Raw genomic sequence first — 25261 nt, 5'->3', positions numbered from 1 at the left:
GAAAGTCTTGTAGTCCACTAGAGGTGTGCCAAACCTGGAGCCTGCCCCTCAAGCCAGAGTTTCAGTACAAACAGAAAGCCAAAGGGATGTGCCACGGCTTGCTGTCTGCACAGTGCCCTAGGGGTGGTAGCCTGCCAAGAACTAGGTATCTGACTGCCACAGTCCCATGGGACACAGGAATGCAGGCTCCCCTGACCACCCAAGTCAAGCAATCAAGGGGCATCCCTGGAGTGGCCACTGCAAAAACCAGGACACTAGACATAAAAATCAGGGAGCCAGCTGCATGTAAAGTTCCACTCCAGAAAACATGTGCTCTGGAGCACAGCAGAGGGAGGGTGCAAGTTTAGTGCCTACCCTCTGAAGTATCTGGAAAGTCTCTAGAAAATTACAGTCCGTCTTTATTTTTTTTAATATAAATTTATTTATTTTAATTGGAGGCTAATTACTTTACAATATTGTGTTGGTTTTGCCATACATTGACAACAATCAGTCTTTAGATGCAAGTTTAATTAGAAGTCTACCAGTCAGGCTATAGTCATGATGATTAGCTAAGAGGCCTCCTTCACAGAAATACCAAGCTTCTGTGTTTTTTACCTCCTCCTGAGCCCTAGGAGGGTGTGATAGCTGTTTAAGAATCTGAAGCATAAGGCTCCACTGGCTTCCAGAGTTGCCTATGTAGTGATGTCTCCTAGCAGCAACTGAAAAAAATCAGGACCACAGAGAGGGCTGTGGGCTCCTTGCTGATTATTACACTCCCTTGAGACCAAGAATTCAAACTCCCCTAGCCTCCAGACCAAGCAGTCAAGAGGCCTCCTCTGGGCAGCAGGCACAAAGACTAAGGCACCAAATGCATGTGAAAACTCCCTTCTAGGAGACACTGGTGCTCTGGAGGATGGCAGAAGGACTGTGAGACAATGGTGCCCGTGAGTCTCAGACCTGGAGAATGCTCCAGCAGGCTTCTAGATTTGTGTTTTAAGTGAGATGTCTGTTTTCAGGCTGATGCTTTAATATAAGCAGGTGACCTTCCTTTTCTTTGAGTATGACCAGCTGTCTCAGAGTTCTGGGATGAAAGCCGTGAGCCCCATTAGTGTTTCGAGTTAGATGTTTGGGGGGCTCGTCTCTCACATACAGGTTCCAAAAGTTAAGGTGTCCAGTGTGGAGTCTGAACCCTTCGCTCCTTAGGGAGAGGCTCTAAGTATTGAGTTTTATCCGGGTTTATGGCAAGATTATGTCTCAGTTCCTCCTACCTGCTTTGATGTAGTTTTCTCATTTGCCTGATGTGTGGTTGTCACTCAGGCAGCCTTTAGGATTTTTTTAGAAGTAATTTTTCCACATGTAGCTGTAGACTGAATACATCTGTGGAAGGAGGTGAGTTCAGGATTTTCCTATATCACCATTTTTAACTGGAACCCTAAAGCTTGTGGTTATTGACACTTTTTACCAAGAGGCTCCAGGTTTCATCAGATGTTTAGAGAGCTTTGAAGGATATGAACCAGTGAAGGAAAAGGATATTAGGTAAAAGCAGTCCTCTTAAGTCAGGTAACTATGTCCACAGCCAGGTACTGTTGCTCCTGCTATGGCCAAATATACCAAAGTCTCGCCAGCCACATCTGTTTGAGCAGGTGATGCTAGAAAGTATGAACTCAGAAGATAAAGAGTAAGGCTTTGAGGATCCAGTGCAACACTACTATTCACAAACACACAAGGGTAGGGAAAACATAAAAATAGCCCTTTGACAACTGAAAATCCTTTTTTAATTATTGTGATAAAATATACATAACAATATTTTCAATTCAGTGACATTAAGTACATTTGTATGGCTGTTCAACTATCACCTCTATGCATCTTCAAAAACTGTTTCATCATCCCAAGCTAAACTCTGTACCCATCAAACAATAATTCCCCATTATCCCTTTCTCCCATTCCCTGATTGCCACTATTCTACTTTATTTCTATGAATTTGACTATACATTCATACCTGTCAAATCATACACTGTCTGTCCCTTTGTATCTGCCTTGTGTCATTTTTATTAATGTTTTCAAGATTCACCTATGCTGCAGCATGTATCAGAATTTCATCCCTTTTTAAGGCTGAATAATAGTTCAGTGTTCAATATATAGCACATTTTGTTTATGCATACATCTGTCATTGGATGTATGGGTTTGGTTCCATCTTTTGGCTATTATGAATAACACTAGTTTGAATATGCATGTATAAATATGTATTCAAGTGTCTTTTTTCATTCTTTTGAGTATATTCCCAGAAGTGGAATTGTTAAATTATATGGTAATTCTGTGTTTAATTTTTGAGGAACCACCATACTGTATTCTATAGCAGCTATATCATTTTACATTCTCACCAACAGTGCACAAAAGCTTCAATTTTTCCACATTTTCAATGATTGTTATTTTCTGGGTTTTTAATAACAGACATCCTAGTGGATGTGAAGTAGTAGCTCATTGTGGTTTTGATTTGCATTTCCCTAATTTCTAGGGATGTAGAATATAGTTTCATGTGTATGTTGGCCATTTACAAATCTTCTTTAGAGAAATGTCTGTTTAAGGCTTTGTGTTTTGTTGAACTGTACTTCTTGATATTTTCTGAATATTAATCCTTTATCAGATTTTTCTCCTATTCTGTAGGTTGCCTTTTTACTCTGTTGATAGTGTCCTTTGATAAAGAAGAGCTTTTAGTTTTGATGATATCCAGTTTATCTAATTTTTGTTGTTTTCTATGCTTTCAGTGTCATATTCAAGAAATGATCGCCAAATCCAGTAACATGAAGCTCTTCCTTCTCTGTTTTCTTCAGTTTTACACTTAACTCTTACATTTCAATCTGTGATTCATTTTGAGTTCATTTTTATATAGTGTAAAGTAAGGCTCCAACTTCATTCTTTTTTATGTGGATATTCAGTTTTGTCAGAACCACTTGTCAAAAAGACTGTCCTTTCCCCATTGAAAGCTCTTGGCACACTTCATCTGACCATATATGCAAGAATTTGTTTCTAGGCTCTCTATTCCATTCCACTGGTTATCTTTCTGCAAGCTAGAACTACACTTTTTTGACTACTCCAGATTTATAGTAAATTTTGAAATCATGAAGTACAAAACTTCCAACTTTGTTGTTTTTTTCGCAGATTGTTCCACCTATGTGACTAATTTCTTTTTGTAGTTTTCCATGTATAAGTCTTTCACTTCTTGATTTATTCTTAGGTATTTTATTCTTCTTAGTGCTATTATAAATGGGATTGTTCATCAATCATGTATAGAAATACACCTGGTTTTTAAATGTTGATTTTTGTATCCTTCAACTATGAAGAGTTTTTATGTATCTTTGTAAACTGAACAGAGGTCATTTTGCTTCTTCACCTTTCCAACTTGCATGGTTTTCTTTTTTCTTGCCTAATTGCTCTGAACTTCCAATAATATGTACAAGAATGCTGAATATTGCATTCGTGTTCATCTTAGCGGAAAAGTTTTTAGTCTTTACTATTGAGGATGATGTTAGTTGTGGATTTTTCATGTATGGTCTTTATTATTATTCTAAGGTCGTTTCCTTCTACTCCTCGTTTTTTATGTTTTATTATGAAAAGCTGTTGGATTTTGTCATGTGCTTTTTCTCTTCATTATGCTAATATGGTATTATAGAACAGTGACTGATTTTCATATGTTGAATCATCCTTTCATTCCAAAAATAAATCCTATGACTTCGTGGCATATAATCCTTTTATTATGCTAAATTTGGGTAGCTAGTATTTTGTTCAGGATTTCATCATCAATAGTCAGAAGGGAAATTGTTCTTTAGTTTTATTATAGTGTTTTGGTATGCTGGCCTCATAGAATGAATTAGGCAGTGTTAGTGTTCCCTCCCCTTCAGTTTTCTTGAAGAGTCTCACAAGAATTGGTATGAATTATTTTTTTAATACCGGGAAGAATTACCAGTGAAGCTTTCTGGTACAGGGCTTTTCTTTGTTGGGAGGTCTTTAATTACTGGCTCAATCTCTTTACTAGTCATAGATCTAGTCATACTTTTACTTCTTCGTGATTCACTCTTGGTGGGTTGTATGTTTCTAGAAAATTGTCCACTACACCTTGGTTACCCAATTTGTTGGTGTACAATTGTTCATAGTACTCTATTTCTATAAAATCAGTAGTAATGTTGTTACCACTTTCATTTCAGATTTTAATAATGAGTCCTCTTTTTTGTAGTCAGTGTAGCTAAAAGTTGTCTAGAGCAAACATTTGGCTTCACTAATTTTCTCTATTCCTTATCATTTCCTCCCTTCTGCTAGCTTTGGATTTAGTTTGCCCTTCTTATTTCAGTTCCTTAAGGCCTAAGGTTAGGTTCTTTGAAATCTTCCTTTTTATTTTATATTGGAGAATAGTTGATTTACAATGTTATGTTAGTTCAGGTGTACAGAAAGTGATTCAGTTATATATACACACACACAAACACATCCACTCTTTTTCACATTCTTTTCCCATATAGGTTATTACAGAATATCAAGTAGAGCTCCCTGTGCTATACAATAGGTCCTTGTTGATTATCTAGTTTATATATAGTCTGTATATGTTAATCCCAGTCTCCTAATTTATCTCCCCCACCTTTCCCCTTTGATACACATAAGTTTGTCCTTGAAGTCTATGATGCTGTTTTGAAAATAAGTTCATTTTGTATCTTTTTTAGATTCCACAGCAAACAATATCATATAATATTTGTATTTCTCTGACTTGCTTCATTTATTATGATAATCTCTAGGTCCTTTCATGTTGCCACAAATGATATTATTTCCTTCTTTTTATACTTTCTTTTTAATCCTTTCCTCTGTCAGTGAACATTCATGATGTTTCTTTCTTTGTCCTAGTGACTGTAAGTACCGCTGCAATGAACAATGGGATATATGTATCTTTTTGAGTTATGGTTTTCTACAAATATATGCCCAGGTGTGGGATTAAGGTGGTTCTACTTCTAGTTTTTTTAAGAAATCCCCATACTATATAGTGCTTGTACCAATTTACATTTCCACCAATAGTATAGGAGGCTTCCTTTTCTCCACACCTTCTCCAGCATTTATTTTTTGTAGATTTGCACTTCTGTAATAATTAGCAGTGTTGAGCATCTTTTCATGTGATTTTTGGCAAGCTGTATTTCTTCTGTGGAGAAATGTCTAAATAGAGCTGCCAGTTTTTTGATTGAGTTGTTATTTTTGTGCGTTTTGGAGATGAATCCCTTGTTGGATGCATTGTTTACAAAGATTTCTTCCCATTCTATGGGTTGTGTTTTCATTTTGGCTATGGTTTTCCTTGTTGCACAAAAGCATTTAATTAGTTCCCATTTATTGGGCTTCCCTGGTGGCTTTGATGGTAAAGAATCTGCCCACAATGTGGGAGACCTGGGTTTGATCCCTGGGTTGGGAAGATCGCCTGGAGAATCCCAATGGACAGAGTGGGCTACAGTCCATGGGGTTGCAAAGAGTCGGACATGACTGAGCAACTAAGCACAGCACATTTTTATTTTCACTGAAGGTAGATCCAAAAAGATATTGCTGCAATTTATGTTAGAGGATTCTGCCTGTGTTTTCCTCTAAGAGTTTTATAGTATCCAAGCTTTTGTTTTTTTACATGTAACTGTCCAGTACCATTTATAGAAGAAGCTGTCACTTCCCCCATTGTATGATCTTGCCACCTCTGTCATTGATTAATCAACCATAGGTGCATGGGTTTATTTCTGGGCTTTCTATCCTATTCCATTGATCTATATTTGTTTTTGTACCAGGACCATCTTCTTTTGTACTCTGTACCTTTGTATTAATAGTATAATCTTAAGACAGGAAGCCTGATTCCTCCAACTATTTTTCCTTTCTAAAGACTGCTTCAACTATTCAGGGTCTTTTGTGTCTTCATGCAAATTTTAAGATTTTTTGTTCTAGTTTTGTGAAAAATGCCATTGCAATGTAATTTGATAGGGACTGCATTGAATCTTAGCAGATTGCCTTGTAGATCTGCAAACAGTGACAGTCTTATTTCATTTCCTATTTGAATTCATTTCTTTTTCTTCTCTGATTGCCATGGCTAGACTTCAAAAACCATGTTGAATGTAAGTGCCAAGAGTGGACATCCTTGCCTTCTTTGTGACAGTTTTTTGAAACTGTCACTGTTTGTAGGTAACATACTATACATAGAAAATCCTAAAGATGTCACCAGAAAAGTACTAGAGCTAATCAATGAATTTAGTAAAGCTGCAGAATACAAAATTCCTATACACTAACAACAAAAAATCAGAGAAATTAAGGAAACAATCCTATTCACTATTGCAAGTCAAAGAATAAAATACTTAGTAATAAACCTACCTACAGAGACAAAAGACTTGTATGCAGAAAACTATAAAAAAAAAAAAAGATGAAAACTATAAGAAAAATGACACAAATGGAGAGATATAGCATGTTCTTAGATGGAAAAATCAATATTGTGAAAATGACTATACTACCCGAAGCAATCTACAGATTCAATGTAACCCCTATCAAATTACCACTGGCATTTTTCACAGAACTAGAACAAAAAATGTTTTACAGTGTATATGCAAACACAAAAGACCTCGAATAGTCAAAGCAGTCTTAAAAATAAAAACAGAGCTGGAGGAATCAAGCTCCCTGACTTCACACTACACTACAAAGCTACAGTAATAAGAGAGCATGGTACTGGCACAAAAACAGAAATGTAGATCAATGGAACACGATAGAAAGCCCAAAGATAAACCCAAGCACCCAAGGGCACCTTACTTTTGACAAAGGAGGCAAGAATATATACAGTGGAGACAAGACAGCTTCTTCAATAAGTGGTGCTGGGAAAACCAGACAGCTACATGTGAAAAAATAAAACTAGAACACTTCCTAACACCATACACAAAAGTAAACTCAAACTGGCCTAAAGACCTAAATGTAGGCCAGAAACTATAAAACTCTTAAAGGAAAACATAGCTAGAATACTTTCTGACCACCTTCTAGAGTAATGAAAATAAACAAATGAGACCTAATTAAACAAGACAAAAAAACAACCCTCAGAATGGGAGAAAATACTTGCAAATGAAGCAACTGATAAAGGATTAATCTCCACAATATACAAGCAGCTCAGTATCACAAAAACAAACAACCTGATCAAAAAATGGACAGAAGACCTAAATAGACATTTCTCCAAAGAAGACATACAGATGGCCAACAAACACAAGAAAAGAGTATCAGCATTGCTAGCTATTAGAGAAATGCAAATCAAAACAATGAGATCTCACCTCACACCGGTCAGAATGGCCATCATCAAAAAAATCGATGAACAATAAATGCTGGAGAAGGTGTGGCAAAAAGGGAACCCTCTTGCTGGGAATGTAAATTGATACAACCACAACGGAGAACAGCATGGCGGTTCCTTGAAAAACTAAAAATAAAACCATATGACCCAGCAATTGCACTACTGGACATACACTCCAAGAAAACCATACTTTGAAGATACATACACCTCAGTGTTCACTGCAGCACTATTTACAATAGCCAGGACATGGAAGCAACCCAAATGACCATCAGTAGAGGAATGGATAAAGAAGATGTGCTACATATATACAATGGAATATTACTCAGCCATTAATATTCTGAGTACAGAATATTACTCTAGAACAAAACTGGGTCATTCGTAGTGATGTGGATGGACCTAGAGTAAGTCAGAAAGAGAAAAACAAATATCATATATTAACGCATATATGGAATTTAGACAAATGGTACTGATGAACCTATTTGCAGGGCAGGAATAGAGAAACGGACATTGTGGACACAGAGAAGGAAGGCGATGGTAAGATGAACTGGGAGAGTAGGACTGACACATAAACACTACCATGTGTAAAACAGCTAGTGAGAAGCTACTGTGTAACCAAGGAGCTCAGCTCAGGGCTCTGACGACCTAGAAGGGTGGGCAGGAGGGAGGGGATATATATGTGTGTGTGTATATCTGATTCACACTTTTGTATAGCAGAAACTAACATGACATTGTAAAGCAATTATACTCCAATTGTAAAAAGTAATAAATAACCAACAGGACCCACTGTATAGCACAGCGAACTCTGTTCAGTGCTCTGTAATAACCTAAATGGGAAAAGAATTTGCAAAAGGATAGATAAATGTATATATATCGCTGAATCACTTTGCTGTACACCTAAAACTAAGACAACATTGTTAATCAATCATGTGAAATATATAGTTGTTGTACAATATTATATACAGTTACAGATGTATAATAGTGATTCACAACTTCCAAAGGCTATACTCCATTGATACTTATCACAAAACACTGGCTATATTCCCTGCATTACACAATATATTCTCATAGCTTATTTTGCATAATAGTTGCTATTTCTAAATTCCCTACCATTTTGTCCCTTTCCCCTTCACTCATCTGACTGGTAATCAGTACTTTGCTCTGTAAATCTGTAAGTCTGTTTCTTCTTTGCTATATTCACTAGTTTCTTATATTATTCAGATTCCACATATGAGTAATATCATACAGTATTCGTCTTTCTCTGACTTATTTCACTTAGCACAATACCCTCCAAGTCCATCTCTATTGTTTTATTGCTTCAAATCATTTGTCTTGATGTGGATCTCTTTGGGTTCATTTTGTGTGGGAATTTCTTCAATTTCAGGAAGTTTTCAGCCACAATTTCACCAAATATATTTGTAACCCTTTCCTCTCTCTTCTCCTTCTGAAAATGAATGAAAACGAAAGTGTTAGTCACTCAGTTGTGTCTGACTCTTTGAGACCATGGACTGTAGCCCACCAGGTTTCTCTGTCCATGGAATTCTCCAGGCAAGAGTACTCGAGTGGGTAGTCACTCCCTTCTCCAGGGATTGAACCTGGGTCTCCCACATTGCAGGCAGATTCTTTACCATCTGAGCCATCAGGGAAGCCCATATCCAATATAAATAAAAATTAATTATTTTTAAAAATAGATAAACAAGAAGCACCTATAGTACAGTACAGGGAGCTATATTCAATATCTTGTAACAACCTATGATGAAAATATGAAAGATATATACAACACATATGAATCATTTTGCTATATACCAGAAGCACAACACTGTAATTTTTAAAATTATATTAAAAAGTGAGTCACTTGTAGATAGATTGCCAATCTGTGCCTTTTGATTGGAGAGGTTTTTTTCCTCCATTTAAAATAATTACTGATAAGGAAGAGCTTACTCTTGCCACTGTTATTTGTTTTAGGTGTCTTATAGCTTCTCCCGCTCATTACTTTCATTACCGCCTGTTTTTGTGTTTAGGTGATGTTTTTGATTCCTTTTTTTTTGGTTGTTGGAATACAGTCTACAAATATTTAATTTGTGGTTGCTCTTGGACTTACATATAACATTCTAAAGTTATAACAATCTAATTTTGATTTATAGCAGCTTCAAGCACACACAAACTATTCCTATAGAACCTTTTTCCCCTTTATGTTAATAATATAAAGGTTACATCTTTATACACTGTATATCAACTGACAGATTTATAATCATTTTTAATGCATTTTGTCATTTAAATCCTATAGAAAATAAAAAGTGTAGTTACACAACAAAAGTATAATACCAATTTTTATATTTCAACATGTATTTATATTTGCTGGCCATGTCATATGGTTTAGAGTTACTGTCTCACATCTTTTCATTTTAACCTAAGGGTTAAATGTATCTCATTTAAGCTTACTGTCAAGTATAGTGGTTAATGAACGCCCGCTGATCTTATTTGGGAAAAATCTTGCATTTACCCTCATTTTGAATGACAGTTGCACTGGATATAGAATTCTAAGTACATAGTTGTTGTTTTTTGTTTTTCTTTCAGCACTTTAAAGATATAACTCTATTACCTTCAGTCTGCAGGCTTTCTGCTGAGAAATCATCTGCTAAGCTTGTTGAGAGGATCTCTTATACCTGATGAGTCTATCTTGTCGATTTCAAAATTCTTTGTAATGTCTCAGGTTTGTAGTTTTCATCAAATTTGGGGATTTTTCAGCAATTATTTCTTCAAATGACTTCTCTGCCTCTTCCTCTCTCTCCTCCTTCTAGGATTCATAGAGATAGATAGATAAAATCTGTATATGTTGGTCCCATTTTCTTCATTTTCCTTCTTTGAGCTCCTAAGACTCAATAACATCAATTGAACTGTTTCCAGGCTTGCTAATTGCTTTTTCAGTCTCCTCAAACCTGCTGTAGAACTCTTCTCGTGAAATTTTCAATTCAGATAAGTATTTTTTAGCTCCATATCTATTTTTATAATTTCTGACTTTGTCAATATCCTCGTTTTGTTCACATAACATTTTTCCGATTTCCTTTCTTTATTCATTTTTTGCTTTAGGTCTCTGAACATGCTTGTGACAGCTGTGTTAAAGGCGCCTTTAATACACGCGATGCTGTTTCTTTAGGGCTGGCTCCGCACTTTCCTTTCTTCCTTGAATGGGCCACGATTTCCTATTTCTTTGATGTGCTTATGACTTATTACAGGAAACTGGGCATGGAGAAAAACAGACATCCCTCCCCGTCTTTGAATACACTTTCTCTGTGCCTGTGTATACCTTCACTGATTAGCTGGGTGTTCTCTGAACCTAGGGATCAGCCTGAGATGAAACCTTAAGGTCTTCTGAGGTCTTTTCTGAGCATAGGTCTTACCTGGGCCTGCTTGTGACTTTCAGAATTCCTCTTTATACAGCTGCTCTTGAACGTCTTAATTTCCAAGATGGTCTCACCTCAGGTTGTCCTCAGGGTCTTAGGTAGTCTGTTGCATGTCTCCATCTGTGATCTCTTGCCCCAAGTGTCCATAGTCCCCTTGCAGCTTTCACACGTAGAGGATGGCACTTGACACCTGAGTTAGAAGAGACAGAGACCAGTCCTTCAGGTAGCCCTCTGATAGGTTAGAACATTGCACACTGCAACTAGGATCTTCTCTGCTCCCTACAGATGGTGGAAGAAAAATGGGCTGCTGCTACTACGTCTAGACCAAAGCTGCCTTGCTGGGGTTTGGGCACTAGAAAAAACAGACATCCCTCCCAGTCTTTGAACACACTTTCTCTGTGCCTATGCACACCTTCCGGAGAAGGCAATGGCACCCCACTCCAGTACTCTTGCCTGGGAAATCCCATGGACGGAGGAGCCTGGTAGGCTGCAGTCCATGGGGCCACTAAGAGTCAGACACGACTGAGTGACTTTGCTTTCACTTTCATGCATTGGAGAAGGAAATGGCAACCCACTCCAGTGTTCTTGCCTGGAGAATCCCAGGGACGGGGAGCCTGGTGGGCTGCCGTCTATGGGGTTGCACAGAGTCGGACACAACTGACGCAACTTAGCAGCAACAGCAGCATGCACACCTTCACTGACTTCACTGGGTGTTCTCTCAAAACTCTACAATTTTTCCTAGTGTTTTGAAGACGGATTTTTCTTTATTGGATATTTCTAAGTTGCTGTAGGCCCTTAACTTTTTCAGAATTCCTGTAAGATTAGTTTAGCCAGTTTCTGGCAGCTTTTTGATGTTTGTGTGCAAATAAGGACTTAGAGCTACCTACCCTGCCATTTTGCTGACATCCTCACAATCAGGAATTCTTGAAGGAGTGCATCTGTCTAAGAGCCTTATTTCCTCCTCTCTCGTTTGTATCTCTGTTCATTGCTGGTTTGACTTCAGTGCCAACTGCCACATTGAAACAGCCCTTTCCAGGATCACCAGTGCAGCCTATAAGTTCCACTGGATCCTGGCCACTTCTTTGTTCTTTTTGATGCATTTTGATTTTGATACCACTGACCCCCTTTCCTTTCTGGAAACTCCTTTATTGGTCTCTGTGAATACTGGTCTCTTTTTCTCCTCTTCCCGCAGTTTAATTAGTGTCCCTTGAGGTTCTGCCCTAAGCCTTTTCTCCATCTCCTGCTTTCCCTCCCCTTGGGTTATAACTACGTGTGACTCCTAGCTACCACTTGTGTTCTGATGACTTTCAAATGGATAGTGTTCAGTACAGCTCAACTTTTAAGTCACAGATCTATATACCACCTGCTTAATGAACATACATATTTGCATATGTCACAAACATCTCATACAGAACATCTTCAAAACAAATTCTTACCTAGGTTTTCAGTCCTTAAACCTGAGACAGCTGGCTCCCTGTTACTCCTGAGAGTCAAGGCACCACTGAAGCCAAGCGAATCACACTTCCATAGAATCACCTCTCCATTTCCATGGCCTTCATTTTGCTCAGCACAATTTGTTACCCAGATTTCTTTCTCCAGACTTTTCAACTCAATTACTACACTGCTGACAGAATAATCTTTTTAAAGAGTAACTCTGATCATGACACTCCCACCTAAAACCCATTTTAGGTGCCTCCCTTCCCCCACCCCAACAAAGTAGCATTCATAAGAAAATCCAAACTCCTCAGACAGCATACAGTATTTCTCATGATGTGGCACATGTTTTACAGCCACGTTTATAATTCTACCTCTCATATAATTCTCCTGTAAACATTCCAGGGCTGTTTTCACCATCATTCCTTCACACATGCTTTTATGGAACACATTCCCTACCCACGACAGGTGCCTCATAAATTTGTTGGATAAAAAGAGTAAAGTTGAATTATACATGAAGCCAGGTTGTTAGAACTGAGAAGGTGGTCTTAGTTCTACTTCGACTAAAACCAGCATGGTTTTCACAGACTTCAAAGAGATAGGAAAATGAAGGAATAGATCTTTGCGTGACACTATTTCAAAAGAATTTTCTTCTCAAAAACTTACCATTTTCATTCTTACAGGAGAGGAATATGGAGGTTTGGTGGGAATCTATGGTTTGAAGCCAATCCAAACAATATCACCAATGCAAAATTACGAAAAAGATTTTGAGATCAAGCAGTTCCCTATTCTTTTTGTAATGCCGTAAGACTTGTTACTGTTTAACATGAGGTTCATGGACCAATAATATTGGCATCACCTGAGAGCTTTTAGAAATTCAGCATGGGTGAATAAAAAGATGTGTGAACAGAATGAGAAATTCAACAAAATGATGGAAAATACAAGAAGGTACCAAATAGAAGTCACAGAGCTGAAGAACACATTAACTACACCTCTAATGTAGACTAGACAAAGCAAAGAAAGGATCAGTCAATGTGAAGTCAGGGCAGTAGAACTCATCCAATCAGAGCAGGAAAGAAAGTAAGTTAAGCTAGATTAAAGGGCTTGCATTATGTAGGTCCCCGAAAAAAAGGAGCAGAAACCCTGTTTTAAGATGTAATACTGAAAAATTTCTAAACCTGGGGAAAGAAACAGACATCCAGGTCAGGAAACCCACGGGTTCTAAGTAAAATGAAGGCAAAGCAATCAGAATTAGTTCCACAAATATATGGCCAATTAATTTACAACAACGGAGCCAAGAACATACAATGGGGAAAGGACAGCCTCTTCAATAAATGTAGTTTGGAAAATTGGACCACTACCTTATACCATGTTCAGAAATTAACTAAAAATGGAGCAAAGACTTGAATATAAGGCCTGAAACCATAAAGCTCCTAGAAGAAAACATAGGTGGTACGCTTCTTGACATCAGTGTTGGTGCTGGTTTTTTAAAATCTGACACCAAAATCAAAAGTAACAAAAGCAAAAGTGAAACTACATCATACTTGAAAGGAAATATCAATGAAATGAGAAGATAATCTACTAAATGAGAAAACAGTCACATATCATATATCCAATAGGGTTTAATATCCAAAATATATAAAGAACTAATATAATTCAATAGCAAATTTTTTTTCCATTTTAAATACACAGAAGATTTGAACATACATTTTTTCAAAGACATACACATGGCCAAAAGGTACATTAAAAGGTGCTCAACATCAATTATCAGAGAAATACTAATCAGAAACACACTGAGATACGGCTTCATACCTGTCAAAATGGTTATTATTGAAAAGCCAAGAAGTAACAAGTGTTGGTGAGGATGTGGGAAAAAGGGAGGCCTCCTACACTGTTGGTGAGAATGTAAACTGGGGCAGCCACTATGAAAAACAATACGAAGATTCCTCAAAGGATTAAAACTACCATGTGATTCAGCAATTCCACTCCTGGGTATTTACCTAAAGAAAATGAAAATGCTAAGTTGGAAATGTATCTCCACCTTCATGTTTTACTGCAGCATAATTTACAACAGCCAACATATAGAAACAACCTACGCATCCATTGTTGGCTGAATGGATAAAGACAACGTAGTATGTGTGTGTATGCGTATGTGTGTACACACACATGTTCTTTATACACACACACACACACAATGGAATTTTATTCAGCTATAAAAAAGACTAAAATCTTGCCATTTGCAACAATATGGATGGACCTCAAGGGCATGCTAAGTTAAATAAGTTATACAGAGAAAGATTGGAGTAGGAAATGGCAACCCACTCCTGTATTCTTGCCTGGAAGATCCCATGGACAGAGGAGCCTGGTGGGCTACAGTCCATGGAGTCACAAAAATTACATGATGGCGCACACACACACACACAAAGATAAATACCATATACTCTCTCTTATATGTGGAATATAGTTTTTAAAAAAAGCAAGCTCACAGATGAGAACAGATTGGCGGTTGCCAGAGGCAGGGTGTGGAGTGTGGAAATAACAGCTGAGGAGGCCAAAGACTAAAAAGGAAAAATAAAATTTAAAATAAAACAGGATTTCCGCTTGTAATTTTAAGGGTTAACAGCTCCCCTGTGAATCCCTAGGAGTCCAGATACTTTCAAGTTAAGAGCCTTCGTTCTAAAATGACCTCCAAGGGGTATCTGTCCCCTTACCCTATTCAAATAGCAGATGTTGGCTAAGGGCCTGCTGCTTTCTCATTGTACAGACATCACTGTTGGTGGGAATATTTACCATGATAGGCTGGCTCTGCCAATCCTGGGAAAAGCTTAACCATCTCCATTTTGTTCAGCCACTTTTGGTTTATCCTGGAGGAAATGAAACCAGAGAAAGGAAAGAAATGATCATTACTCTAATGAATTCAGCAAGTATAAACCAGATCACCCTCTGGACTGGAGGAGGGAAGGGGGTCTTGTCTAGAGGTCTTCAGCTCTCAAGTTTACCACCACACCCCTAGCACACTGTGTCAAGTCAGCTGGCACACGGTTCACCTGGGAGGCAGCTGACATCTCTGACCGCCTCCACACTACCATTAGCCATCTGCTCAGTGGTAAAGAATCCATCTGCCAATGCAGGAGACAAAGGTTCAATCCCTAGGTTGGGAAGATTCCCTGGAGGAGGAAATGGCAACCCACTCCAGAATTCTGGCTTGGGAAATCCAATGGACAGAGGATCTTGGTGGGCTACAGTCTATGGGGTCACAAAAGAGGCAGACATGACTTAGCAACTAAACAGCAACAACAATGCGAGAATGCTCACAGGATTCAGCAGAGCTAACCATCCCATTGTGGCACTAGGAAAAGGAAATGTGATGGATAACCTTTAAATTGGCCTAGAGAGAGGCAAAATCAGTGATCTGACCTCCTCGAACAAGCACCTGCACAGGGGTCTCTTGCCCCACGCAGCCTGGGCATGGCGGCCTGTCCCATGGCTGGCTAACATGTATGTCACCTTTTTCTGCTTCCCAGTGCAATGGGCCTTGCATCGGGCCTCGCCTTGCTGTGCAGCACAGACAAGTCTTCTGCCAGACGCTGGATGGCATCACCTTATCATCAGAGCAGTGCAGCGCCCTTCCGAGGTAAGAGAAAGCCACGGGCCAGCCTTCCCCAGCCCTTGTGTCAACAGCGCGGAAAGATGGCGGTGAGTGAGCACGTCTCCTCCAACCTCCCACAGCGGTCAGAAACCCTTTCACCTCCACCCTCTCCAGACCACTGGACTCCAAAAGGTAGACAGCTCGGGGTGGCCTCATGCTTACTGAATGGACCAGGCTGGGCTTTCCTTGTTCGGAGATGAGAGCACAGAGGGTGCTGTTCTTCTGAGGAGAACAGCTGGCACAAGAGACTGGCTCTGGCCCCAGGGTGGACAGGAGGTCAGGTCCACAAAGGGGGCACCAGAGCCCAAGGGCTCCACCAGCCTCTCCCTCTTGTCTACTTCCCTTTAGAAGTTACACTGAGCCCCTTGTCTCCAGGTCTCTGCCTACCATTCCTACCCAGCCCCCAGCCCCTCTCCTCCTTCCTTCCCTGGGGGTGAGGGTTTATCACCCCCGCCCCTAAGGTCCCAGGCCCTGAATACAGCTCTGCCAGCCCCCAGCCTGGTGGAGCTCATTCTCAGATCATGCAGTGACAGAGACGCTGTAGAGATGAGCAGACAGAGGCCCAGTTAGAGGAAGGGGTCTTCTGAGACCCTGCAGCCATTCAGGAAAAGAGATCAGAACCCAGGGCTGGCAGCACTGGGAGTTCTTGATAGACACCTGAGTCTCAGGTTTACAGCAGTGTGTTCACATCTGCCTCCCCTGATCCGGCCCCCAGAGGCGCAGACCCTAACCCTGCCACTCCCACTCCCCTGGCACAGGCCTGTGAGCACCCAGAACTGCTGGTCAGAAGCCTGCAACGTGCACTGGAGGGTCAGCCTGTGGACCCTGTGCACGGCGACCTGTGGCAACTACGGTTTCCAGTCCCGGCGCGTGGAGTGCGTGCACGCCCGCACCAACAAGGCAGTGCCCGACCACCTGTGCTCCTGGGGACCTCGGCCAGCCAACTGGCAGCGCTGCAACATCACCCCCTGCGAAAACAGTATGTTCCAACCCCACAGAGCCGTCTGCAAACTCCCCACCAGGCGTCGGGTGCAGCGGGCAGTCCCAGGGACCGAGCCTGAACACAGGGCCGTAGTCCCACCTTCCCAGGGATCCTGAGCCAGGGCTGGAGTCAGGTATTTTCAGAGGGGTGCACGCAGGCAAACAAAGATGTGTGTGAGGATGTGTATACATGTGTCTAGGCCACAGAAGATGGCTGGGTGTGGCCCAAGGGCTCCATACTGGCCCCTGAGAGAGCCCGGTGCATTTGGCTAAGCGCTGGATGAAATCATCCTCCAGCTCACCTACAGTAGTTTGGCTGCGGTACTCCCCTGGTGGCTTAGACAGTAAAGAGTCTGCCTGCAATGCTGGAGACCTGGGTTCCATCCCTGGGTCAGAAAGATCCCCTGAAGAAGCGGACGACAACCCATCCAGTCTTATTGCCTGGAAAGTTCCATGGACAGAGGAGCCTGGGGCCTGGCAGGCTATAGTCCATGGAGTCACAAAGAGTTGGACACGACTGAGTGACTAATACACACACACACACACACACACACTCAGTGGCTCTTGGGGAGAAAGCACTGTTTATACCTAAGCAGCAAACAGAGCTGCTTTCGCTCAGCCGACACTGCAGCCCTTGCGGTCTGCTGCCCACAGAACAAGGACCTGATGACCGCACCCTCCTTCCGCACCCTGGGTATGCAGGAGCCATACCCAGGGTCTGATAGTCATCCCTCCCTCAAGTCTAGAGCCTCCTCCTGAGCCCAGCACCACATTTGTATCCCAGTTGGGTGGGGACCTATTTTTTCTTCCTTTGGACCCAAAATACATCAGAGATGCTTCCTCCCGGGGACAAAGCATGAGGCAAAGAATAGGAAAATTTTAAGTCTTGCTGTGCAGTTTCTCATCAGTCAGGGCCTCACTGAGTCTTAGATTCCCCATGCTGAAGAGATATCCTCTAGACAGACAGTCCCGCTGCTGCTTCTACACAAGCAGGTATTGCCTGACCCATCTTTGCTGGCTCCCACACTCAGGACCACTGTTTTCCATGAAAATAGTTGAGACTTACCACATTAACCACTGATGTGCGCAGCCCCAGTCCACGTCAGTACTGAAGAACCATGAAGCCTGTGCCGGTACTGAACTAGGACGCCAGTGTAGGGAAAGAGTAGAGAGGCTGGCGGGAGATTACAGCAACCAAAGCTTCACAGGGAAGGGAAGAGTCACAGTTCAGGGGATGAGGCCACCACAGGCAGGCCTCACTTGCATGCCCCCCCTCCCCGGCACCCTGAAGTGGAGCAGAGCTTAGTCCTTCTGGGAACCATCTCGAGGAGGAAGAGCTTCAGGTACGCAAATGCCATGGGAAAAGGGCACCTTGCCTAGGAGGTGAGGCAGTCCCGACCACCCTCAGGAAGGAAGGGGGCCGTCAGAAAGGCCCAGAGCCCCAGCATTCGGCGCCCAGCTGCACCTGGGGAACAGATGGCCAAGCTCCACCAGAGCAAGGCCAGTTCAGAGGTGCTGGACAGCGGTGGCCCTTCCAGCACAAGAGTCTGAGCCCAGAAGGCACCTGGTAGCCACAGACATGACTGAGTCTGTGTTTCACATCTCCTTTCTGTCCCCTTTCCCAGCGGAATGCAGAGACACCACCAGGTACTGTGAGAAGGTGAAACAGCTGAAACTCTGCCAACTCAACCAGTTCCAATCTCGCTGCTGTGGAACCTGCGCCAAAGCATGAAGACAGGGCGAGGCGAGAACACTACCCTGGCCGCACAGAGGACTCATGCAACCACCTTGGACAGAACTTAAGCTTTCTTCATTTTATTTATTTATTTGCCCCTCCCCACCCCTAGACACACAACCCTCTTCGACCTCCTTCCTTGCCCCCTCCCCAGATGTGATGCCCCCAGCATGTCTGCTCTCAGTTGGCTGGAGGACAGAATGAGGGGACAGGACAAGGACGGAGGTCTGAGGAGGCTGCAGAGCAGAATGGGCCAGCCAGCAGAGCCCCCTGGCCAGCCGGCTCCCTCCCAACCTGGGTCCCAGAGAGACCCAGGAAGAGGCCAGCGTAGCCCTCGGGACAGCAGGGAGCCAGAGCCAACAGCAGACGAGAGAGAGGGGCAGAAGGGTAGGCGCCTGAGAGTTTGTAAAGCATTGGTGCTGACTCTGGACAACCAAGGTGTCTGTCCTGGCCAGGGATGGTCAAGACCGGGGAGGGGCAACACCAGCCATGCTAAAGACCCAGCCCAGAACTCAGCTCTTCGGGGTGGTGGTGGGGGGTCAGAGCAACAAGAACTCAAAACACTGTAGGGGTGAAGGGAAGCCAATCCAAGTAGCTGAAGTGCACGGTGATGCAGAAAATGAAGTAGGGAGGGCAGGGACAGAAGCACAAAGAAAGCAGTGTGCGCTCCTGAGGGAGGGGCAGCAGGGAATAAGCAGGCAGCTGCTGAGGTTCTGAACCCCAAGCCCACATGCCTGGTGGACCTCTGCGGGGTTAGGGGAGGCTATGGGGCTCAGAGCTCTTCTGCCCTTGGGCCCAGGCTGCATGCAGGAGCCATGCCCTCCCTAGGGTGGAGAGGAGTCCCAGAGGCGGATCAGTGAAACTTCTGCCCACACCCCCAGGGCAAAGCTGGCGAGACAGCAGGGCCTAGCTGTGCAGTCATGCCACCCCTGGCGTCTCTAAATCAAGAGTCCCCCAGCCCGGAACTAACTGCTGACACAGGCCAAGGTGTTTTGATCATGAATAGACTGGGTTTCCTACCTATAAGGTTTTTAATGCTTCACTGAAGGGCCAGGGACTAGGGTCAACTTGTCAAAAACCAAGCCATTAATCAACTTGTCAGAGCATCCATTAGGTCAGAGCAACCACTTCCTTCCAGAGCTGACCAGGTAATGGGTGGGACCACAGCCCCATGACAGCTGTCCCTGTATTCAGACAAGAGGTGTGGGTGGGGCCAAGGGGCACAGCAGCAAAGCCGAAGAGTAACTAAAGCTGCCCAGAAGGTCCTTGAAGGCCTTTCAACCATACCCTCCATACAGTGAAATATGATATACTCTATCAGAATTAATATACCTCGGTTTTGCTAATTCAGTGTGGGCAAAGCAGCATACACACCCCACAACCTAGTCATGCCATCAGCTATGGTAGAGAGGCTGTAGTAGCAAGTCAAGTGGCAAAACTGAAAATCTGGGACATTTTGGCAAATTGCTCATTCAGCAGAGTGGTTTGGGGCGAGTGATTTTGGTCTGCCCCCCACCACAATGGCCACCATTTAGTGGCAGCTAGAGCAGAGCAGGGTGGCCAGAGTCACTCACCCCTCACACAGACTGCCCCGCACCACATATACAGACTCGCAAAATGCCACTCACCTCAGAGGCCACCACTGACATCAGGGCTTTTTCCAGCCAGCCTGGAAACAAAAGTTGGGGTGGGGGGAAGACATTATGCTTGTGTCCTCCTCAGGTGAGCTGTGGACAGTTAAGGTGGTTTCCTCACCACAGTAATGGGCTCTGAGAAATCATGTTAGTTACTAAAAATCAGTGTAATTTTTATTTAAAATAAAAGAGAATGTTTTCTATGTCTGTATATCTTTTGTGAATATTTATTAGGATTTCTTGTATAAAAAAAGTGCAATATTAATAATTGTACATTGTCTTCCAGAAAAAAAAATACAATATTTGGGGGACTTTTTATTAACTTCCTGCAGTTGTGTTCCTGTAAACTCAGTGGCGATTATTGTATTGTTCCTATTTTTAGAAGAAGCTGATGTCTAACTCTGGATCCACCCACTGTGTACAGAATACATTGTAATAGTCGGCACGGGATGATGGGGCAATAAGAGGGGATTCATTTGTGACACAACAGTCATGCACGGCATGCAGAAGACAGATTCCATACTGGTACTAATGCGGCTGGTTCTTTCTAGTTCAACAGCTCTGGAAACCCGGTGGCCAGTATTTACAGCTCCTGAGCAGCGGAGGTCCTCTAGCTTGTCCACGTGTCAGGCTGTAGCAGGTGAAGACGGCCTTCAGAGCGAGCCCGGAGGACCGAGGTGTGGGGTGGGAAACAGCGTCCTCCTTGCATGAGATGAATGTACATGTACTGTCTGTTCTGTGAATCGTGACTCGGCAGCACCACAAGATCATTAGGGCTGCTGAAGAATGTGGGAGGAGCCACCTCCTCCTCTAAAACACAAAACTGTATTTATATATTTTTTTTTGTACAGATAATACAGCTTATTTATTTAAATCTTGTCATCCGAGTCTCTGTTAAGCTCAGCCTTCCTATCTTGTTGTGGGCAGGAGGGGAGGGGGTGAGGCTGGTTCCCAGCCACTAATGTGAGTTTGGCCAAAATGGAAGAATTGCCGTTTTCGGCTTTGCCTAGAAAGCTGGGGGGCCCATGCCTGGAAGAGTTAGTCCTGTAAGTGAACCCAGAGGAGCTAAATATCCACAAATTGAGACGAGTGCTGCCTTTCACAATCAGCTCATTTACAGCCCTGTGGATAGGTATACCTCAGAGAGATTTAGGATTTTGTTCCAGACCACTGCAATAAAGCAAATATCACACACAAAAAAAGGAATTCACATGAATTTTTTGGTTTCCCAGTGCATATAAAAGTTATATTTATGCTATCCTGTAGTCTATGAAGTGTTATAATAGCATATCTTTAAAAACAATGTACACAACCTTAATGATAAATCCCTTTTTGCTAGAAAATGCTAAAGATCAGGTGAGCCTTCAGCAAGTCATAGTAGGAACAAAGATCACTGATCACAGAGCACTATAACAAGTAATGATGAAAATTCTGAAACTGTGAGAATTACCAAAATGTAACACAAAGACACAAAGTGAGCAAATGTTTGAAAACTGGTGCCAAGAGGCCTGCTCAGGGTGGGCTTGCCACAGACCTCCAATTCCTAAAACAGAGTATCTGCAAAGCACGACAGAGCAAAGCACAACAAAGCATGGTATGCCTGCAGAGGGAAGACGGGAGCCGCAGCACCCTCAGGATGAAGAGCAAGCACAGGCGGCTCTGGGGTGTATGCAGATTCAGGAGCAGGAGCCTCACCCCGGGTCAGGCTTCCTGCCCCCAGGGGTGTGCACAGTGTGTAGTGACTACAGGCCGAAATCCTGGGTGTACACCCTCATCAGGGCTCCCATCTAAAGATCACTACCACATTTCAATCCTCACATGAACCCTATGATTATCTCCACTGACTTATGGGTAGACAGAGGCCCAGAGAAGCCCAAGGTCACCCAGGATTCAAACCTGAGCAGTTTGGCTTTTTAGCCAGAGCCCTGCCCTTCCCCATGAGGCCGGCCCTAGCTCCTCTGTGCGAGAGCCGACACATGTGGCCACCCTGGTGCAGGCATCATTCTCTCCTGCTGCTTGGAGGTTGGCAGAAGCCAATGGTGCGACTTTTAATAGAAACGTTGCCTTTGCATCCTCTAAAACCAATGCTCCTGGCATTCGAGGGCTCCTAGCTCCCCCTCTTTTTAAAGCATTTTAATAAAGCTACTAGAGAAAGTGCAAAAGAAAACAAAAGCCTGCTTGTAGAGTTCTCTATAAACAGGCTCTGGTGAAAGGGCAGCGTGTCCCCAGGCCCAGACGATGCCCACACAGGGACCTTTGTGAGAGACACTCCAGGGGACCCCAGCCTGAAAGCCCAGCTCCAGCCTGTTTCAGCCACTCAACCCAGCATGTGACAATCTGTTCTGCAGCATAAAAGTATGCCAGCAAGCTCTTTTTGAAATTCCAATTATTTTCTAAGGAGTTGTGGGTTTCGCTTTAAAGAGAAGACCAATGCTAGCACAACAAATACTCACATACCAGCAACCAAACCAAATGTCCCCCCGAGACCTCCAGGGAGGGTGGGGGAAGGAGAGTCGCCAGAGAGAAAACCTAAGACGGCTCCAAGAGTGGGGAGGGTTCAGACAGAATGTATGGAAAACTTTCCTGCCAAAATCACAAAGCTCAGCAGGGGGAAAAAAAGAGATCCTGACCGAGATGCCACCAACCACAGTGTAAAAGTTTAGAATCTTAACCACGATCAGTCCTGGGATTGTAACTCCTCATGCAAGGGTCCCCTGCTTGGCCTCAGAAGTTTCCATCTTGGACAGCATGAGCTCAGAAAATCTGTGGACCCATCAAGACCAGAATGATCAACAATCATCAGCACTCTCTTGCATCCCAGCTTCCCCACCTTTAAAGGAAGATACCTCACGTGACAGGTTGTTGTAAGGAACAGGTTAATTCTTGTTGAGGAAACAAAAGGGTGCCTAGCCTATCACTGACACATTCATTGAATGTTAACTGCTATTACCATCATCCAAGCTACCTTAGAGAGACGTGGAGATGAAGGGCAGGGCTGGCAGAAGGTTTATTTCACATTACTTCCCACTGTCAGCTTTCAAAGACTCTCGCCTATGTTTTCATTTTCAACTGAGAAAGACATCAGCCATTCCTTCAAAGTTCAATACCAGACAATAGTGTAAACAAGAGAGGTATTAGGGAACCAAGCTCTGTATCGTGGAAGAAAATTTGATCCCTCCATGTAGCAAACTCAATGATCCACCAAAGTACTGACAAACTTCCAGAAAAACTTCCCAAGACAGATACGATTTTATAATCCCAATGGACAACCTAGTCTCAATTCAAAATACTCAAATATGCACATAATTGCCATTTCCTTCAGTTTAAAAAAAAATGGAGAGATAGTCATTCATGAGCAAATATACAAGTTGTAAAAGCTAAAATTAAGGATATCTTACTTACCAAGTTGAGGGCCATAGACAGCATGGTATTATCCTCTCACTTCATCCTGCAAATAAGATCAAAGGAAATAATCCAATTTTAGTAATGCTTCTCAGCTAAAATGAGACAAGACAGACCTCAATAACCTATCTGTGAGACTCCCCCAAATAGGCAAATTCATCTACAAAGGGCAAGGGAAGACTGAGGTAGAGAGAAGGATCAAGCTTTGGAGAAATAACCCAATGAAAAGCTTGATCTGTTTGGCAAAATAACCCGCAGAAGAATAAATGAGGAAACAAAGCAAGGTGACCCCTTTGGTGTTTTCTGTCTGTGTTCATTTTGTTCCATGAATGAGCTGTAATTTAAGGACTTCAAGATTCAGAGTCAGAATGCATTAAATGTGAGTGAAATCAGGGAAGGTTACGTATCCATGTCCTATACTGCCAATTAGGAAAACATCAGTGTTGATGCAAGCCTTGAAGTAAATAGTGAACAGCTGAATACCCAATGAGTTCTACCAACCCTCTAAGGTTAATCTAAAATTATTGTCTGCCCCTCACATATCCCTCCTGTCCACCTGAAGATGCTTTCACAGGTCACATTTGTGTGAGCTGATGAGCCAAACCTTAGCTTCTTCCTCATAGCACCCCAAGGTTTTCAACTGTTTGTTGCCACCCCCAAAACTGGAAGGCAGGTATTTGCAACCAAGCCTCTGCTAGGAAGAACTGAGCCGCCACCTCCTCCATCAGCGAGAAGTTTACAGCTTCAATCAGATGGATTCTGTGAAGCACCTGGTCCCCATCAACCACGTGTGTCACGCTTCTGATAACACAATATACAGATGTCACTCACCTCTGCGTTTTCCAAAGGCAAAATCCATCTTCAACCGACCATTTCCCAGGCTGCTCCTACAGATGTGGTTTATATATGTATAAACAGAAATCAAATGTGTAGTTTTTATGTGAGTGAAGAGAAAGCAGACAGTGGGGAATGGTTCTCCTGCCGAACATAAATAATGTTTGCTTAAGCAGAATGTTGAGGAGGGCCTGAGAGATCGCACGGTCAGCGTCCAGACCAGAAAGCATGCCTGGGAAACCTGCCCGCCTCTCCAAGGTGACATAAACAGCCCTCCTCCAGGCCTCTGTGATGGCCAGGGCTGACCTCGCTCCAAACCCCACAAAGGAGAGTAGACAAGCTGTGAACAATCTAGTTGCCAGGTGAGCAACTCTATGAAAGCCTGAATGGTCAAGGCAGGGAGGCAAAGTGAGTCATGAGCTTGGTTTTCTTCCCTCAATCCCCACCACCATTTTTCAAATTACAATGAAAGAGCCAGGAAATGACTTAGCTGAGGTCAGTTGAAGGATGGTGAAGTTGGTCGTCAGTCATCCAGGTGGCCCGGCCCCACAGCCAGAGCTCAGCACATCACCGTGCCAGACACAAAGCAGGCGCCAAGCTCGTGGGCCAGTCACTCCTGAGCTGCCTTTCTTCGCCTGCACCGGCCCTCCCTACGGTTGCGAAAACAGGCAAGGCCACCAGCTGAGAGCACACCTCCCCGCCCCCGACCTGGACCCTTCTGCATGGTGAAGTTCCTGGGCCCAGCTGGGATGGAAAACCATCGAGCTGTCCATCCAGGCCGAGCAGGCCTCACTCTGCTGGCCCCACCAGGCAGTCCTCTGTCTCTTCTCATCTCATCTCCTTCTCCCTCATCTCTTCCCATTACATACCTTTCCTTTCCCTCAGAGT

The 25261-nt window shown here is 43.0% G+C and overlaps 1 protein-coding gene and 1 long non-coding RNA gene across 5 annotated transcripts in view; one reads left to right on the top strand and one right to left on the bottom strand.

Moving 5' to 3' along the window:
- ADAMTSL1 (ADAMTS like 1) overlaps positions 1–21011 on the top strand; it is a 1120403-nt gene extending 1099392 nt beyond the window's left edge. For all 4 annotated transcript variants that reach the window (XM_025279016.3, XM_044939811.2, XM_044939812.2 and 1 more), the window contains 3 exons: positions 15663–15772; positions 16546–16766; positions 18394–21011. In XM_025279016.3, the coding sequence (XP_025134801.1) occupies positions 15663–15772; positions 16546–16766; positions 18394–18500 (438 nt within the window). In that variant the 3' untranslated portion in view covers positions 18501–21011. The remainder of the gene's footprint in view (positions 1–15662; positions 15773–16545; positions 16767–18393) is intronic.
- Positions 8110–24327, bottom strand: LOC112583460. The gene is made up of 5 exons (XR_006549833.1): positions 24144–24327; positions 23540–23585; positions 14929–15002; positions 10702–10894; positions 8110–8744 (listed from the first exon to the last, which is right to left on the bottom strand). It is a non-coding gene; the product is annotated as an uncharacterized LOC112583460 (long non-coding RNA).
- Positions 24328–25261: the final 934 nt, after the last annotated feature.

This window comes from Bubalus bubalis, chromosome 3, assembly GCF_019923935.1.
Source record: "Bubalus bubalis isolate 160015118507 breed Murrah chromosome 3, NDDB_SH_1, whole genome shotgun sequence".
Taxonomy (NCBI): domain Eukaryota; kingdom Metazoa; phylum Chordata; class Mammalia; order Artiodactyla; family Bovidae; genus Bubalus; species Bubalus bubalis.
The sequence above is the reverse complement of the archived record's forward strand: the minus strand, read 5'-3'. Positions and strand labels throughout refer to the sequence as shown.